This window comes from Hippocampus guttulatus, chromosome 10 (genome assembly GCF_054856545.1).
Source record: "Hippocampus guttulatus isolate MCC_2025c chromosome 10, RoL_Hgut_1.0, whole genome shotgun sequence".
Lineage (NCBI taxonomy): Eukaryota > Metazoa > Chordata > Actinopteri > Syngnathiformes > Syngnathidae > Hippocampus > Hippocampus guttulatus.
This window is the reverse complement of record NC_141270.1, coordinates 2,875,295-2,891,218: the sequence shown is the minus strand read 5'-3', so window position 1 is coordinate 2,891,218 and position 15,924 is coordinate 2,875,295. Positions and strand designations below refer to the sequence as shown.

The window sequence follows — 15,924 nt, the reverse complement described above, 5'->3', positions numbered from 1 at the left end:
GAGGAGCCAGAAAGGGAGAGAGCGAGGAAGGCGAGCCGAGCAGGATGAGGACAGCGACGCTGGGGATGATTCCCCCGTCGACGCCGGGATGGGAGACGCCAGAACCGCCACAAGCCGGAGCGATGAGCCGTGAGGGAGGAGCCAAGCCGCAGAGGCGACATGGAGGTGCGTAGCACCCGCTGAGGGAGAGAACCTCTTTATTGTAGCCTAGCAGCATCATCAACACCATTCGGCCGACCGACCTGAGCGGGGAGGAAGAGGAGGAGGAGGTGGAGGAGGAAGAAGAGGAGGAGAGGGAGGCAGAGATGGGCTCCCACATTGCTCAGACCCTGCGTCAGGGCGTGTGGGCGTCCCTAACCGGGGGCTGGTACCATGACCCGGAGCAGAAGAAATTCAACAACTCCTGCCACCTCTATCTGTGGATCTTCCTGCTCATCCTGCCGTTGTCTTTACATCTGGTGAGTTGGGGCCTTTTGTTTTTTTAGTTGCGTTTTTTTAAATGTTTTTTTTGCTTCCGTGAGATGCCCGTGATAGCTTTCTGACATCATCCATTGTGTGCTTGGCTAGAATAGGAAAGCGGCATTGTCGCAGTGTGTTGCTCCCTCGGTGCGTGGAGTGACTCGACGCATGTGACAGTATAAATAAACTGCTGCCATCACTGTGCACGCATGCTCATTGTGTTTGAGTCATTTAAATACTAAGCAGGCATCCCCAATCTGCGGTGGTGAATGTTTTCTGTTGGTAGCCTTTTTAGAAGATTAAAGAAAATTAAATACCCTCCTGTATTTCTTCAAACTCTTCCCCAAAGAGTGTAGACCGCCAATTTTCCTGATGTATTTACTAAAAAACAGTAACTTAAGGTATGGGTTCATAGATTCTATTGTCCACGCAAGAATGGCTGAGCACCTTCGAAATCTGTTGCTAACCAATACACAGAGACAAATAACCATTCGCTCTCACAATCACACTTACGGACAATTTAGAGTTCTCAATTAACCGACTGTGGATGTTTTTCAAATGTGGGAGGAAACCGGAGAACAAGGGATGCACATGCGGAGCCCGGAATTGAACCCTGGACCCCTGCACTGTGAGGCCTACATGTTAACCAGTCGACTACCGTGCCGCCCTCTTTACTACCAATAGCTGCTCAATATACTGTTAGAAGCTGTGTTTGTACTTTGTAGCTGCTGAATGTAAATATTAGTTCCTTCGACTCTAACTTAGTTACTTTGCTGATTACTTAGTTTTGAAAGTAACTAGGTTTCTTTTAATATCAAGTAATCAGTAAAGTAACTTTTCTTAAGTTGCTTTTTCAAGGTAACTGTGGCAACACGTGGTCCTACCTTTGCTTTGACGACTTGGTGTCCACGCATGCAGGCCCTGCCCCCGACCACCATGGCCCTGAGCATCTACTGCGCCTCCGTCACCGTCTTCTTCGTGCTGGTCAAGACGGCCAACTACCGTCTTCACGTGCTGTTCGACGAAGGTGAGGCGGTGGTCCGCAGCAGCCTCTCTGACCTCAGCGGGGCCGCCGACAAGAAGAGCAACGCCGCCTCCGACGCCTACCTGCCCGGCAACATCAGGTGACTATCAACAGATTTGGCATACAAACAAGACCTAGTTTACAGCATTTTCCTCCAAGACTCGTTTGAATTTAGCTTAAAATTTCATGTCCCCCCCAAAAAATAAAGGTGCCCCCATCTAGTGGTCAACTGTGAAATTACACGCAAAACAAAACATGGAAACGGAGAGCCGCAGTTTCACTCTTCTTGCTGTTAACTGAAGCTTGACAATCCAGCCCGTATACCAAGTCATGACTTGTCACAATTAGACATTCAAAATGACACATTTTTGATGAAGGCAACGAACAAAAGTGTTTACAGTACTGGGTTGTTTCATTTCACACTTGATGGGTCCTCAAGAACGCAAAATTTGAATACAATTTTTTTTTTAAAAATGAACAATTTCTCGAAGTTCGCGTCAACCAAGTCTACCTTTCTCCAATAGGAAGAGCAGCACCGTCCCAGACAGCGTTGCCATGACGATGCTGGCTCGCAAGCGCCCCAGTCAGGTCATCCAGGTGACCGTCAAGCAGACGGAAACCGACGTGGGACTGATCGGGGTGGTGAGTGGTGCTCGCTGCGTATACAGTTGATGGATGTTTGCTGCCATGAAGGCGACATCCATTTACAGGTGAATTTCAATGCAACGTTTCTCTTCCGTGCAGGAGTGCTTCAAATCAGATGAGGGGAAGACGGTAGAAGGTGAGGTTCGACTGAGGATCGCTTTGAAGATTCACCGCGAATATTCTCATAGACCCTTCATTGAGACCTAAAACGTGCTTCTATTATGATTTCCGCAACTGCAGTGGCCTGTAGTGCCGAATGTGCAACAGAGAAGCCAGGGGAGGCGGGCCCGCATCCGAGCCCAGAGCCTACCCTGGGAGAACCCCCCGACAAGGATACTCCTCTGCTGCAGGCTCAGCAGAGACCCCCATCCCTAACTGAAAGACAGGAGACTCCATCTGTGGGAATGATCCATGACAACAAGGATCCGGCAGATGAGGGAAGACAAGAGGAGAAAGCCAGCGAGGAGAACGCGGAAGCATGTGGAGAAACATCTGAAGGTCTTCTACCCCACAAAGCAAATAAAGATGAAGGTGTTGAGAAGGAGGGCGAGGACAACAAGGAGGCATCAGATGCCAATAATAACTCACTGGAGACCCCCCGGGAGTGCCCTCACAAGGTCATTGACATGCCAGTCCCAGCGACACAGGTGCAGTGATGTCGCGCACGAAATGGACAGCATATAGTATGTATGGGTTGAGCACACACCTCCAGCAAGGTGGAGAGATGCTGGTAGTAGTCAAGCAGAATGACGAGAAAACACTCAGTCAAGAGGGTTGGTTGACATTATTTCATGGGTTCTTGTTTTAAGTTTCATGAAAATGACTGGCTGACTAGCCGACGAAATGACTGAATGACTGACTAGCTCGGTAACTGACTGAATAACAGATTGACTAACTAGCTACCTAAATCACTGACTGACTGACTGCCTAGCTAGCTGGCTAGCTAACGAAATGACGGTGTGATTTATGGACAATGAACTAACTGATTGACCGAATAACTAGCTAACAAAGTAAATCACAGAGTAACTGGCTAAAAACCCGACAAAATACCCCACTGACTGATTACCTGACGAACTAACCGGCTGTCTAGATAGCTGACTAATTGACTAGCGAACTGACCAACGTATTGATCGACAGGCTGTCAGACTAACTACTATACTAACTGGTTGACTAGCTGAGAATTCGACTGAGTTTGGCCAGCTAACTGAGTCGAGAATGAAATCTCATCAACTCATCAAACTAATCAATTAACTAACCGAGTGAGTAGCCAACTAACTAGCTGACTGGCTGACAGCCTGAAGCAACATTTCTTTTTCCATTTGTGAGTTCAGCGGAGTGACAATTAATTTTGTATCTCGTGTCAGCACAAGCAAGAGGAGGAGACATACTGCTCCGATGAAATCGAAGTGGTCCTCACGGACAGTTCCGCTCCAGCAACTTCTTCTCCGCCTCAACACGTGGACGTCGACAGCAACGGCGCGGCGGTCAAGATCGTCATCACCATGAGCTGTGATCCTCTCACCGCCGCCCAGCTGGAGGAGAGCGTCAAGCAGAGTCTGCTGGAGAACGCACAGGTGACATCAATGGCGGCAGGTTGAGGTGTCCTGTGCAGTGGTCATTTTCATGGCCATTACTTATGTTTCTCAGGCTCAAAAGGATGCTGACGAATGTCACGTCAAGATCCCGGTTATCGTCTTCGACTTGCCCGAGGACGACAAGCAGGAAGCGGAAGAAGAAGCGCATGAAAAAGAAGAAGAGGACTTATCAAAGGACGAGCCCACCCTGAGACAGATGGAGAGCCAAAGCGAGGAGTTCTACTTATGCAAGGACACCGTCAGCTCACAGTCGGCCACTTCGGGGTGTCCCCTTCCAGGTGGGGAGCAGGCCCTGGTCAGCGTGCCGCATACCAATAACAACACCTCATCCGGTGTGGACGTCTGCTCCCACTTCTATCCCGATGACACGGACACTCCGATTTCCAGCACGGACCCTCAAGGTTTTCTGCGTCTGCCGCCCGCTTTGGGCCGCTATGGTCCCGGGGGAAGGGTGCACTTACGCGGGCTGAGCATGGACAGCGGGAAAGACGCCGTGCTGCTTTCGGACCCCTCCCAAAACACAGTATGTTGTCACATTTCACCTTGTTGTTGACATGTCCCTTAAAAATGTATGTATGTATGTATGTATGTATTTCTATATGAATGTGACATTAATGCATTTCAACCTTCCAACACTGGCGGCCCGGTAGTCCGGTGGTTAGCACGTTGACTTCACAGTGCAGAGGTACCGGGTTCGATTCCAGCTGCGGCCTCCCTGTGTGGAGTTTGCATGTTCTCCCCGGGCCTGTGTGGGTTTTCTCCGGGTGCTCCGGTTTCCTCCCACATTCCAAAAACATGCATGGCAGGCTGATTGAACACTCTAAATTGTCCTTAGGTGTGAGTGCGGCTATGCATGGTTGTTTGTCTCTGTGTGCCCTGCGATTGGCTGGCAACCAATTCGGGGTGTCCCCCGCCTACTGCCCGAAGACAGCTGGGATAGGCTCCAGCACCCCCCGCGACCCTAATGAGGATGAAGCGGTTCGGAAGATGAATGAATGAATGAATGAACCTTCCAACAACATAATACTGGAATCAAACTCAAGGCCCAGGGGCCAGATTCATTTGAATTTCTCGCAAGTCATGACACTTCCAGCCTAAAGTCACCCCTGTATTTTGTACTCTACGAACTTCTTTCGTCTCGATGCCAGACCACCATGACCACCTCCAAGTCAGACCTGGAGGCGAAGGAGGGCCAGATTCCCAACGAATCCAAATTCTTGGAGTTCGTCTCCATGTTGGAATCTCTTAGTGCCCGAGGGAGCACCAAGGAAGAAGGATCTGACCTCCAGCCGGACGTGGGAACTTCCGTGGAGATCGAAAAGCAACACACGGGTTCGTTACTGTATCTTTCCTGACTCGGACCCTTTCACACCGCTCATTTCCCATGACTTGATAACTATCTTTGGTACATCAAATTATGATTAAAGTTTTTTTTTTTTTTATGTATTCAGAGCCCCTGCATGATCATTATTGTTCCACGCCATGTTCAGCTGCATTTCGTGCAGGATGGCTTACTACATAATCACATCAAAAAAAAATGTCCACCCTTTATTTTGAGTAACAAACACAACGACATGAACTGCATTACAGAAAACACAAACGCATCTCCCAGAGCAAATGAACCGAAAGAGAGCAAAACGCACAGCAAAGCCGAGCGACCCAAACCGCCCACCAGTCTGGCTCCCGACAAGTCTGTTCTGCCTATACACATTCCCATCGTCTCACCAGACAGGTACCAAAAAAAACTTTTTTTTACACAATACCAGAGGTGCTCATTCAGTAGACCATGAACTAACAAAGTCCTTGTAGTCATCTTATGTTTTCGTGTGTTCATGCGATTAAAAAAAATAATAATAATAATCTGCCTATTTCGAGGAGCTAATACAGCAGATTGAATCGGTCAGGCCCCTCTTAGCGTCACTATCTGGTAATTGTATTCCACCTCCAGTCCGCAGACGGAAAAAGATCCCGACTATGACTCACTGCCTTCCCAAACGTCCCAGTCGGAAAGCTCCATGCTGCAGGTCATCTGTCGGCCGGAGGCTACGAGTAAAGAGGAAGCGTATACATTCCACACGGTGCACCGTAAGCCGCTATCCATCTCCGATTTGAATGCCTAAATGAACATTTTTGATTTGAAGTTTTTTTGTTTGTTGTCAAAGGAGAGAGGCCACGGAAGCTGTATGCCGAGCGAGCCCTCAACCTGCCGCTGGGAGCGGAGCTGATCACTGGCAACATGTGGTATGACGTTACGTTCTCGAGGCCAACTGTGGCGTTTAGCCCGCATTTTAAAACACTCCCTAGGCATCTTAAAGGTGACTTTTCCCATCATAATCCACTCTTTTGTGTGTGTGTGTGTGTGTGTGTGTGTGTGTGTTCAGTGACCTCCTGTCCACTTCTTCCAACTCGGAGTGCCAAGACAGCATGGCGGGCGGTCACGCAGACTGTCCTTTCCAGCGACGCATCATTCCTTCGCACCGACTTCGTCCCCGACGGACGCACCCTGAGATCTTCCAGGTGTGCATAAAAAATAAAAATAAATAAATAAATAAAATTGCAGTTCTTTAGCAGGGTCCAAGAATTATGCAAAAAAACAAAAACATTATTTTCCTTTGAATTTCAAGTACCACCTCAAAAGAGAAATAAAAAAGCAAAAGTGTTCATCATCATAAGCCGAAGGCTTTATTCCGAAATTAAATATATTAACTTATAACATGATGCGCAGTTTCAACATTAACGTTGCTCTCGAATATAGCAAAACAAATGAATTAACTTCTAGAATGATGAAATTAAATTGTACTGATACAAGGCGCATGAAGACGTTTGAAAACCGTTCTTAAAGATTCAATGCAGCTGGTTTGTACTTGAAAGTGAAATACAACTGAACTGCAAATCACACATCTACTCTACTACATTTAAACAAACAAAACAAAAAAAGCTTAAACAACTAAACAGGATGCAGTTTTAACAATAAAGTTTGTGATTCTTGGCGTACCACCATTACTGATGTCGATGCACAAAACAAACAAACAAACAAAAAAGTTGTCCGCTGAATTCATACCGCATTGTCACATCTTGCTCAGGAGGAGGACTCTTTAGACGACTCCTCAGAGACCTCCACCCAGGAGAAGCCCACCAGGAAGATTTACTACAAGCTCAAGCTGTTTCCGGGCAAGTGGGTGGACATTTTATATGACCGTCTCACCTTGCTCGCCCTACTGGACAGGTAAGCGCTCTTCGCGAGAAAAGCCTGCTGATGAATTGGTGTACAGAAGTCCCACCCCCACCTGTTCAGCGCCGGAGTTACAAATCTGTGATACGGACAGAGCAGTTATGTTCGTATAGTTTAATCCCAAAAGCACCCCTCCCACACTCCTTTCAGGGACAGCGGTTACTACGGTTGACAATTTACCATGTTATCAGGTTACAGGGAAGCAGGAAAAAAATAAAAATAAATCCTCCGATCCGGTCAAGCGATGACTGTAATCTGAAGGTTACGCTCTGTGTAGGAACCAAGACGTTTTGGAGAACCTGGTGGCAGTGTTCATGGCCTTCCTGGTTTCCTTCCTCGGCTTTGCGCTGCTCAACGACGGCTGCTTCAAAGACTTCTGGGTCTTCCAGTTCTGTCTGGTCATCGCCAGCTGTCAGTACTCCTTACTGAAGGTAGAATAAGGCAAAACACAAAACAATCAGTCATAACGTCGCGTTGATTGTCAAACGGATCCAACTGTCGACCGGAGATTGTCCATTTGTACGATGGGCATGACCTCTGTTTTGTACAAATTGTAATTTCTCTCCCTGTGCTTTTGCTTTGCAGAGTGTTCAGCCGGATGCAGCTTCACCAACGCACGTGAGTTATTTATCTATGCTTTAAAAGAATAGCAAAACATGTTTAAATGATGTTTTACACAAATTATTTTGACCCAAACTGTGGAAAAAAAAAAAAAAAACAACAGGCCGTAATAGGCCGTAACTGGAGTTGTGTAAATGTGCATTACAGTAAATTTACAACTAGCCCGGAATAGTCATGAGAGTCCCCGATATGCCACATATACGGAACTCGGCGCACCATCATGACAAGTTCCGTCCACGATTTACTGACCGTCTATTCATTTCTTTTTTTTTAGCTGTCTCATATCTATCCATCTCTGTGCAGGGTCACAACCAGCTGGTGGCCTACAGCCGCGCGGCTTACTTCTGCATCTTCTGCTCGCTCATCTGGACGGTGGAGCAGCTGCTGCGTAGGAAGGACCTCCCCGTCTCCACTTTGTACGGCGTCACCATCGTGTGCCGCGACGCGCTGCGCTTCGTGCGGAACCTGCTCATGGGTACGGACGGACCGAGGCCCAGACGGGACGCTTCGGCCTCAAGCCACTTGTCTTGTAAACGAGCAGTTCATCGATTTTGATCACAGGTTTCACTCACTGCTTCCCAATCACGTTCCTGGTGGGCCTTTTCCCGCAAGTCAACACCTTCACCATCTACCTGCTGGAGCAGATTGACATTCACTTTTTCGGCGGAACAGGTCAGCCGAGACATTTTCTATCCGTTGGGTACACCAGCGCAAAAAGTGCATTGTTGTACTATGGGGAAGATGTTTCAAAATATGTTTCAAACTCCATTTTAGGTTTTTGGTATAAATATCTTTTGACTCATTTGAGCAACCAAATCAGTCCTGGTGCGCTCGCTTGAGGACATCCTGGACAAATTAGGACAAATAAAGGAGGCTTGGCCTCGACAGTGGCGAAATGCGTTTCTTTGTTGTCATTCCAGCGGCTACAAGTCTGATCTCGGCAGTGTACGGCATCCTCCGCAGCCTGGGCGCTCTGTCTCTGCTCTACGGTTTCTGCTTCGGAGCTCTCAAGGTTGATGGCTAAAACCACCTGTGGAGGCGCTTGGAAATGTTTTGACGTGTGTGTGTGTGTGCGTCTCGCAGGAGCCGTGGGACGAGCAGCACACGCCAGCCTTGTTCTCGGGTTTCTGCGGACTTCTGGTGGTCTTCTCCTACCACCTCAGTCGACAGAGCAGCGACCCCTCGGTCATGATGTGAGGAACAGTTCCACTTTCTTAAGTGAACCAAAAACAAAAAAATATTCGGTATAACTACCTGCCTTTTGACACATCCTTGCCTTGACTGTTTGATACTACTAAAAGTAAGCAAAGTGCTGTAAAATGAAACAAAACAAAAGCAAAACTACTCACCCTTTAGTTATCGTTGAATTTGACTGTCATGCAAGTGTCAATATCAATTAGCTGCTGTTAACACGAACCTCAAATGAAGTTAAATTACTTGCGCTTTGAATTAATGAATTTATCTTGGACATAAAAATATTCATTTCAGTGAATCTCACGAGTGGTGTCTGGGCACCCTCTAGTGGTACGTAAGAGCATCACTGTATGAAATGTATTAACTAAAATCTGATATGAAGCTTTTTGAATCATTTTTTGAAACAAATGCTTTACTTTTTAAAGTTTCATTAAACTTTACGATCCATTGGCATTTAACGGATTTGTTTTGCTTTTTTTTATTGTGCAATTATAATTGAACAATATATTTATATTTGATTTGAATTATAATTGAATAATAATTGAATGCAATTTTCATTGAACGTCTATGTGCAGGAAAGTTTAGCTTGAATTATTGAGTTTTCTTTTCTTTCTTTCAGATCGCTGATCAAGTCGAAAGTGATGCCCACGCTAGCAGAGGGTGAGCAAGACGAGGGCCGAGACGCCGACATCGAAGACCCTCTGCCCAAGAAGCTGCAGAATTCGATGGTGAGCAACAACGATTCGTTTGCTATCAAGCCTCCACTGAGCATTTTCTATGATCAGACTGTACATGAATGAAACATGAGATGATTGATCTCAAATGGCGGACGTCCCGCAGAAGGAGATTCTTTTGTCGGACGTGATCGTGTGCTCGCTCGCCTACATCCTGACCTTCGCCATCACCGCCAGCACAGTCTTCCTGTCGCTCAAGGTGAGACTTGCCCTGACTTTGGGGTGACAGAAGCGGGGTACAAGACTCTTCAAGTCATGCTAACATGCATGTGGGTGGGAGGAGCCCAGATAAAAAAATAAAATAAATACAAATAACTAACTAACAAAAAATATATATATATATATATATATATATATATATATATATATATTAGTGCTGTCCGTTTAATGCGTTATTATCTGCATTAATTTAAGACAGTTTTAACTCGATTAATTTTTTTATTTCGAGATTAATGCGGCACCACGTCGTTGCTCTAAAATAATAAAATGTGCTCTAAGTTTGAATAACTGCTGCAAGTGAAAAATGTTCATGTGAAATTGAAAGTTGCAATTGTTGTTTCAGTTAATATTTGCATTTTGCACAAAGAAAACTGATCCACGATTCCATGTTGATAAGAGCATTAAAATGGGAAAATAGGAGAAAAAAGAAATCAAAGGAAATTTAGAATAGATAAAAATCTTTGATTAATTACGGATAATTCTAAGTTAACTATGAAATTATACATTTGATCGCGATTGAATATTTTAATCGTTTGACAGCACTAATATATATAAAAAAATTTCTCTTGTCAGCCCTTTGTGACCATCGTTCTGTACGCGCTGGCGGGGACGGTGGGCTTGGTGACGCATTACGTCATCCCCCAATTGAGGAAGCATCATCCCTGGCTGTGGATCTCGCACCCGCTGCTCAAGACCAAAGAGTACCACGAGTTTGAGCCCAGAGGTCAGACATCCCCGCAGCATTATAATGGGGTCAGGGAAACATGCGCGGTGACTTTAGTGAGCAATCACTAACTAGAACTAAGCAGAACTGCTTGATTTTTCCATATTGTACTCGTTTTTTGTTTTTTTTTTTTTTGAATGAAGCTGAATTTTAATTTCAAATAGTAACTAAAAAAGTTAGGAAAAAGCCTCGTAATAGGTGGAGCATTTCAACTTTCAATTAAAAAAAAATTCTGTGCGTTATGCAGGCGTTATTAGCCGTAATTATTCTTTCTTCGACCAAAAGGCAATCATTTAAAATGTTGGGGGGTTTTTTGGTGAAAGAGGACGCAGTCCTGATGTGGTTCGAGCGGTTGTACGTGTGCCTGCTGTGTTTGGAGAAGTATGTGGTGTACCCCGCCATCGTCCTGAGCGCGCTCACCAATGACGGCTTCGCCCTGAGCCACCGCAAGAGGCTGGGCATCCAGTAAGACGCGCCGTCCCTTGGTCGGCACCGCGGGGAGCGCTCCACTTGACCCTCTTCTCCCTCCTCCCATCGCCACGCAGCGGCGACGTCCTGTTGACCACCGTGGCCGGGATGAAGCTCTTGCGCTCGTCCTTCTGCGACCCCAGCTTCCAGTTCGTCACCTTGCTCTTCACGCTGCTCTTTTTCCACGTCGACTGCCCGAGCGCTTCCGAAAGCTTCCTGCTCGACTTCTTCCTCATGTCCATCCTCTTCCACAAGGTGAGCGCCCGCACCTGGAAACAGAGCGGACACTCACGTGAGTGGATCTAAGGACGCTGTTGAGAAAATCCCTGGAGTGTCAAATGCGGAACTCCGACAGTCATCCCAAGGTTGATTTATTTCATCTTTTTAGTTGACAGTTGAGTCATTTATTTGGCAATGCTCAAAGCACATCACAAGTTCACAGGTGTACACTAGGAGCCTATCCTGGGGTATCGCAACACACCAAGATTACTTTTAAACAGATACCGATAAAATAATTAATATAACATAGCACCCTCTTTTCCGATGAAATGCTGAATATATTTACAGTCCAGTTAGATGCTAGTAATGCCCAAATACATTACATTGCCAAATAACCAAAACATGTGAAGGTGGAATTCCACACACTAATAACCTTTTTGATACCGCGCTTGTCAGATGTACCTAACAAAGCGTCTTTGTTGTTTTTGCAGATGCGTGAGCTACTGCTGAAGCTTCATTTCATCCTCGTCTATATCGCCCCCTGGCAGATCGCCTGGGGCAGCGCCTTCCACGCCTTTGCCCAACCCTTCGCCGTGCCTCGTATCCTTACGGTGCCTTAACGTTCGTGTGCGTGTGCGTTAGCTCACCGTGAGAGCCACAGGTTCGTTCTTGACTGGCGCCGCAATCAGACTCGGCCATGCTGCTGCTGCAGACGCTCATCACGACCGTCTTTTACATCCCCCTGGCCCCCTTCCTGGGCAGCGCCATCTTCATCTCCTCGTACCCGCGGCCCATTAAATTCTGGGAGAGGAACTACAAGTAGGGAAAATAGTTGAAGCTGAAATGGAAATATTGTTCGTCAAAATGTCATTAAAATGTTTGTGCCTTATAAGCCGATGTGGGCTGGGCACCTTGAATTGTGCATGGCACTAAATAAGAAATAGACGAAAGTAAACTTTAATAATTATGTATGAAATGTATGTTGTGTTTAATAAGTTCAATAAGAACTTCCTGTCCCTTACTTAATATGCGTCGTGTGGGAAAATCCGAATAGCGACACAAGTACATTGACCTTTATCGTTATGGTTTTTGCTCACCCGAGATGGGATGCTCATAAAACAAAAAACTTGTCGTCTGCAGCACAAAGCGCATCGACAACTCCAACAGCCGCTTGGTGTCTCAAGTTGATAAAGAGACGGGTGAGTTCTCAACCACTTTTTACGATGTTGTTCAAGCTCTCCATCCAGTGCTTCTGAATTATTCTTCCTCCGGGGACGCCACGTGCACTCTTTTTACGGCTGCCAGGCTGTGACGACAACAACCTCAACTCCATCTTCTACGAATACCTGACGCGCTCGCTGCAGCACTCGCTCTGCGGCGATCTCATGCTGGGCCGCTGGGGCAACTACAGCGCCGGCGACTGCTTCATCCTGGCCTCGGACTACCTCAACGCCCTGGTGCACCTCATCGAGATCGGCAACGGCCTGGTGACCTTCCAGCTCAGAGGACTGGAGTTCAGAGGTACGGCGTTCGCTTGGTATACTGCGATGCCCCCTGGTGTACGCCTGTGAACACTGTGGGTGGGGGGGGGGGGGATTGGAATGGAATTGGTATTTGACTTGAATGTATTGACTACTGTACCCCAGAATATAGCCCTGTGGTACACCAGTGAAATTATTTCAACTGAATGGTTTTAATGGAATGAACCGAGTGCTGCAGTTGTTTCTACTGGTGTACCCAAGGGCTCTGTTCTGAGCCCCACTTCACTTCATTATTTACATTCTACCTTTCGGACACATCTTTTTTCATTGTTCTGGGCATGATACCCGATTCTATCTGCTCACCAAACCGACCACCTCTCTTTTGCCTTCTTCTCTGACTGACCCGTCTCGCTAAAATATTAATGGCTCACCAAAACAATTCCACTTACCCATACCAAGTCCAGACCACCAAATAGTGACAGCTGTCCAAACTGTTTCTTTGCCTTCCTGCCAGGAACTTACTGCCAGCAGCGTGAGGTGGAGGCCATCATGGAGGGCGTGGAGGAGGATGACGCCTGTTGCTGCTGCGAGCCTGGCCACCTGCCCCACATGCTGTCATGCAACGCTGCCTTTAACCTGCGCTGGCTGGCGTGGGAGGTGACCGCCACCAAGTACCTGCTGGAGGGCTACAGCATCAGCGAAAACAACGCTGCCACCATGCTGCAGGTCTACGACCTCCGCAAGCTGCTCATCACCTACTACCTGAAGGTACTTGTCCAAACAAGAAGATTCATCACCAGGAAACCTCTCGCTCACCATCTCTTCCTCTTCCTCTAGAGTGTTATTTACTACTTGGTGCACTCCCCCAAGTTGACCACCTGGCTCAAGGATGCCGCCATCCACGAGGCGCTGCAGACCTACACCAAGTGGCACCATATCGAGAGAGACCCTCAGGTGTTTAGCGTCAAGATAGACGAGGACTATGTGCACTGCCTGCAGGGAGTTACGCGAGCCAGCTTCTGCAACGTGTACCTGGAGTGGATCCAGTACTGCGCTGGCAAGATGGAGACGGTACGGAAGACTTGGCGATTTAGCAGGGCTCCGCACTATGGCAGGTTCTGGTTGGGATGCCCGGCAAGGCAAGCTTACGTGTACAGCACCACATAGAATGCCAAATAAAAGCATTGTGAAAAAAAGCAAAAGAATCTTTGACTGATGGAAAAAAAAACACCAGTGAACAAAGTTTTCAGTCCCAAATTCAAATTTGAACAGTTTGAGCAGATCTCAAGTGTTCAGAAAGTGTGTTCCGACAGTTGAGGAGCAGAAACAGAATGCTACTTCAGTCGGTGTAGTTCTGGTTGTGGAAACCAGGTTCCGAGGTGCCAACACAACTTTCATAATATATAAGCGGCGGTGCACAACCTCGGTCCTCTATCCTGCATGTTTCAGATGTCTCACTCCCTCAACGCACCTGATTCAAATGATCAGCTGGAGGACCGGGGTTCGACACCCCGTGGTATAAAGTCTGCGCTCTTCTTGTATCCACACGTTTGTTTGTTTGTCCAGCCTGTCGACAGCGATGAAGACTCCCCTCTGGTGACTTTGTCATATGCCCTGTCGGTCCTGGGAAGACGATCACTTGGAACAGCGTCACATAACATGTCCAACAGGTAGGTAACTTCACTTTTTCTTTCTTACCATTTAGATTGATTGTTTGCTGCGTCATCCAGATCATGGTCATCCAAAAAGTAAACTGGGTTGTCGAGAATGTTTCATCAATCGAATCTCAAAGAGGGTGAGGAGGATGTCCAGTACTGAGTTTATTGGATCATGGAGGTGCCAACAGGCCAGAGACTTTCCAGAGACTGAAAGATGTTTGGTATGAAATGTTTTGGGTCCGTTCAACCTTCCATCGTCTGAAGAGCTTGTCCTCATTAGGGTCACTGGTGAGCATTAGCCTGTCCTAGCTGACTTGGGTTGAGAGATTTAACCTGAACCGGTCACCAGTCAATCACAGGGAACATAAAGACAAACCACGACTCATAGTCTCATGTACATCTCTGGACAATTTCAGTCTTCCAACATCCTCAAACTTGGAAAACCACTGGCGTGTCAATAGGGAGAGCAAACGTCTAACTTGAAGTTAGAAACTGCTACCACAAGGGGGCATCAGAAACGTTATTAGCTCTCTCTTTTGTTGGTCTTATTTTCATACCCCGTCAAGCCTGGAATCTTTCCTGTATGGTTTCAACACACTGTTCAAAGGCGACTTCCGCATCGCTACCAAAGACGAGTGGGTTTTCGCCGATCTTGACCTCTTGCAGAAGGTGGTGGCTCCCGCCGTCAGAATGAGCCTGAAGCTGCATCAGGTACGGGCAAACTGCCGTTCGTCACAAGGCCTTGTGGCACATCCTTCAAGAAAATCTGGACTGAAAGCTTCCAAGTCCCATTGGAGTTAGTCGGTCCGTTGCATTTCCTGCTCCCAGGACCACTTCACGTGTCTGGAAGAGACCGAGGAGTCGTCCATCTTATACGAGGCCATCACAAACTACCGCAGCAGCCTAGTCATTTGCCACGAGAGCGACCCGGCCTGGCGCAAGGCGGTGCTGTCCAGCCGCGACACGCTGCTCACGCTGCGCCACATGGTGGACGACGGCACAGATGAGTACAAGATCATCATGCTCTACAAACGCCACCTCAGCTTCAAAGTCATCAAGGTAGGAACAGAAACTTGACGCGGGATGCCTCTTTATATGCCTTCAGATTTTCATAGATCGCGCGTCGGTCTGGATTCCCGTCGATACATGAAGGGGTCACTATACGACTTCCTAAACTCTCTTGGTAGATCAACAAGGAGTGTGTGCGAGGTCTATGGGCAGGTCAGCAGCAAGAACTGATCTTCTTACGCAATCGCAACCCGGAGCGCGGCAGCATCCAGAATTCCAAGCAGGCGCTGAGGAACATGGTCAACTCGTCTTGCGACCAGCCCCTGGGCTACCCCATGTACGTGCGGCCTGAAAGCCCGAAGTGAACCGAAGGGTGTTCTGGAATTTGACGTTCGTTGCTCTGTGGTGTAAATCCAGGTATGTGTCGCCGCTGACAACGTCGTATGCGGGAACACACCGGATGCTGCGCACCATCGGTGGAGGGGCTTCCAGCTTGGACGCCATTCGTTCCTGGCTGTGCTCCAAATGGCTCAGGTTCAACAGAACTTCCCCCTTCAACGAAATCAGTTTCTGCCAGTTTTGTCTACACTCAGGGCATTATGTTGGCTATTTTTGTCTGCCCCATCCCCCCCCCCCCCCCCGT

At 47.4% G+C, this 15,924-nt stretch overlaps 1 protein-coding gene and 3 long non-coding RNA genes across 6 annotated transcripts in view; 1 reads left to right on the top strand and 3 right to left on the bottom strand.

Moving 5' to 3' along the window:
- Positions 1–33: 33 nt before the first annotated feature.
- Positions 34–4,072, bottom strand: LOC147198902 (uncharacterized). Of its 2 annotated transcripts, none has more exons than XR_015101986.1 (5): positions 3,947–4,072; positions 3,763–3,828; positions 3,517–3,687; positions 1,344–1,566; positions 34–179 (listed from the first exon to the last, which is right to left on the bottom strand). It is a non-coding gene; the product is annotated as an uncharacterized LOC147198902 (long non-coding RNA). The 2 variants fall into 2 exon arrangements; XR_015101985.1 differs by having other exon boundaries at positions 97–242.
- Positions 241–15,924, top strand: part of pcnx2 (pecanex 2) — an 18,241-nt gene continuing 2,557 nt past the window's right edge. Inside the window, exons 1-35 of one of the 2 annotated variants that reach the window (XM_086121519.1) lie at positions 241–458; positions 1,378–1,583; positions 2,008–2,125; positions 2,228–2,264; positions 2,369–2,775; positions 3,493–3,702; positions 3,776–4,246; positions 4,872–5,055; positions 5,314–5,455; positions 5,672–5,808; positions 5,886–5,964; positions 6,105–6,240; positions 6,807–6,949; positions 7,233–7,386; positions 7,541–7,573; positions 7,880–8,051; positions 8,138–8,248; positions 8,497–8,588; positions 8,660–8,769; positions 9,390–9,498; positions 9,614–9,703; positions 10,297–10,447; positions 10,771–10,912; positions 10,993–11,170; positions 11,626–11,734; positions 11,824–11,953; positions 12,275–12,333; positions 12,440–12,655; positions 13,130–13,383; positions 13,453–13,686; positions 14,182–14,285; positions 14,840–14,984; positions 15,102–15,332; positions 15,461–15,618; positions 15,699–15,815. In XM_086121519.1, coding sequence (XP_085977645.1) covers positions 306–458; positions 1,378–1,583; positions 2,008–2,125; positions 2,228–2,264; positions 2,369–2,775; positions 3,493–3,702; positions 3,776–4,246; positions 4,872–5,055; positions 5,314–5,455; positions 5,672–5,808; positions 5,886–5,964; positions 6,105–6,240; positions 6,807–6,949; positions 7,233–7,386; positions 7,541–7,573; positions 7,880–8,051; positions 8,138–8,248; positions 8,497–8,588; positions 8,660–8,769; positions 9,390–9,498; positions 9,614–9,703; positions 10,297–10,447; positions 10,771–10,912; positions 10,993–11,170; positions 11,626–11,734; positions 11,824–11,953; positions 12,275–12,333; positions 12,440–12,655; positions 13,130–13,383; positions 13,453–13,686; positions 14,182–14,285; positions 14,840–14,984; positions 15,102–15,332; positions 15,461–15,618; positions 15,699–15,815 — 5,522 coding nt within the window. In that variant the 5' untranslated portion in view covers positions 241–305. Of the gene's footprint in view, positions 459–1,377; positions 1,584–2,007; positions 2,126–2,227; positions 2,265–2,368; positions 2,776–3,492; positions 3,703–3,775; positions 4,247–4,871; positions 5,056–5,313; positions 5,456–5,671; positions 5,809–5,885; positions 5,965–6,104; positions 6,241–6,806; positions 6,950–7,232; positions 7,387–7,540; positions 7,574–7,879; positions 8,052–8,137; positions 8,249–8,496; positions 8,589–8,659; positions 8,770–9,389; positions 9,499–9,610; positions 9,704–10,296; positions 10,448–10,770; positions 10,913–10,992; positions 11,171–11,625; positions 11,735–11,823; positions 11,954–12,274; positions 12,334–12,439; positions 12,656–13,129; positions 13,384–13,452; positions 13,687–14,181; positions 14,286–14,839; positions 14,985–15,101; positions 15,333–15,460; positions 15,619–15,698; positions 15,816–15,924 lie in introns of both variants that reach the window. The other variant, XM_086121517.1, reaches the window with a different exon arrangement.
- Positions 4,378–8,057, bottom strand: LOC147198901 (uncharacterized). The gene is made up of 3 exons (XR_015101983.1): positions 7,919–8,057; positions 6,109–7,380; positions 4,378–4,438 (listed from the first exon to the last, which is right to left on the bottom strand). It is a non-coding gene; the product is annotated as an uncharacterized LOC147198901 (long non-coding RNA).
- Positions 11,080–15,924, bottom strand: part of LOC147198900 (uncharacterized) — a 7,164-nt gene continuing 2,319 nt past the window's right edge. The window contains exons 2-3 of the long non-coding RNA XR_015101984.1: positions 11,782–12,708; positions 11,080–11,184 (exon numbers count right to left, since the gene is read on the bottom strand). This is a non-coding gene — a long non-coding RNA (uncharacterized LOC147198900). The remainder of the gene's footprint in view (positions 11,185–11,781; positions 12,709–15,924) is intronic.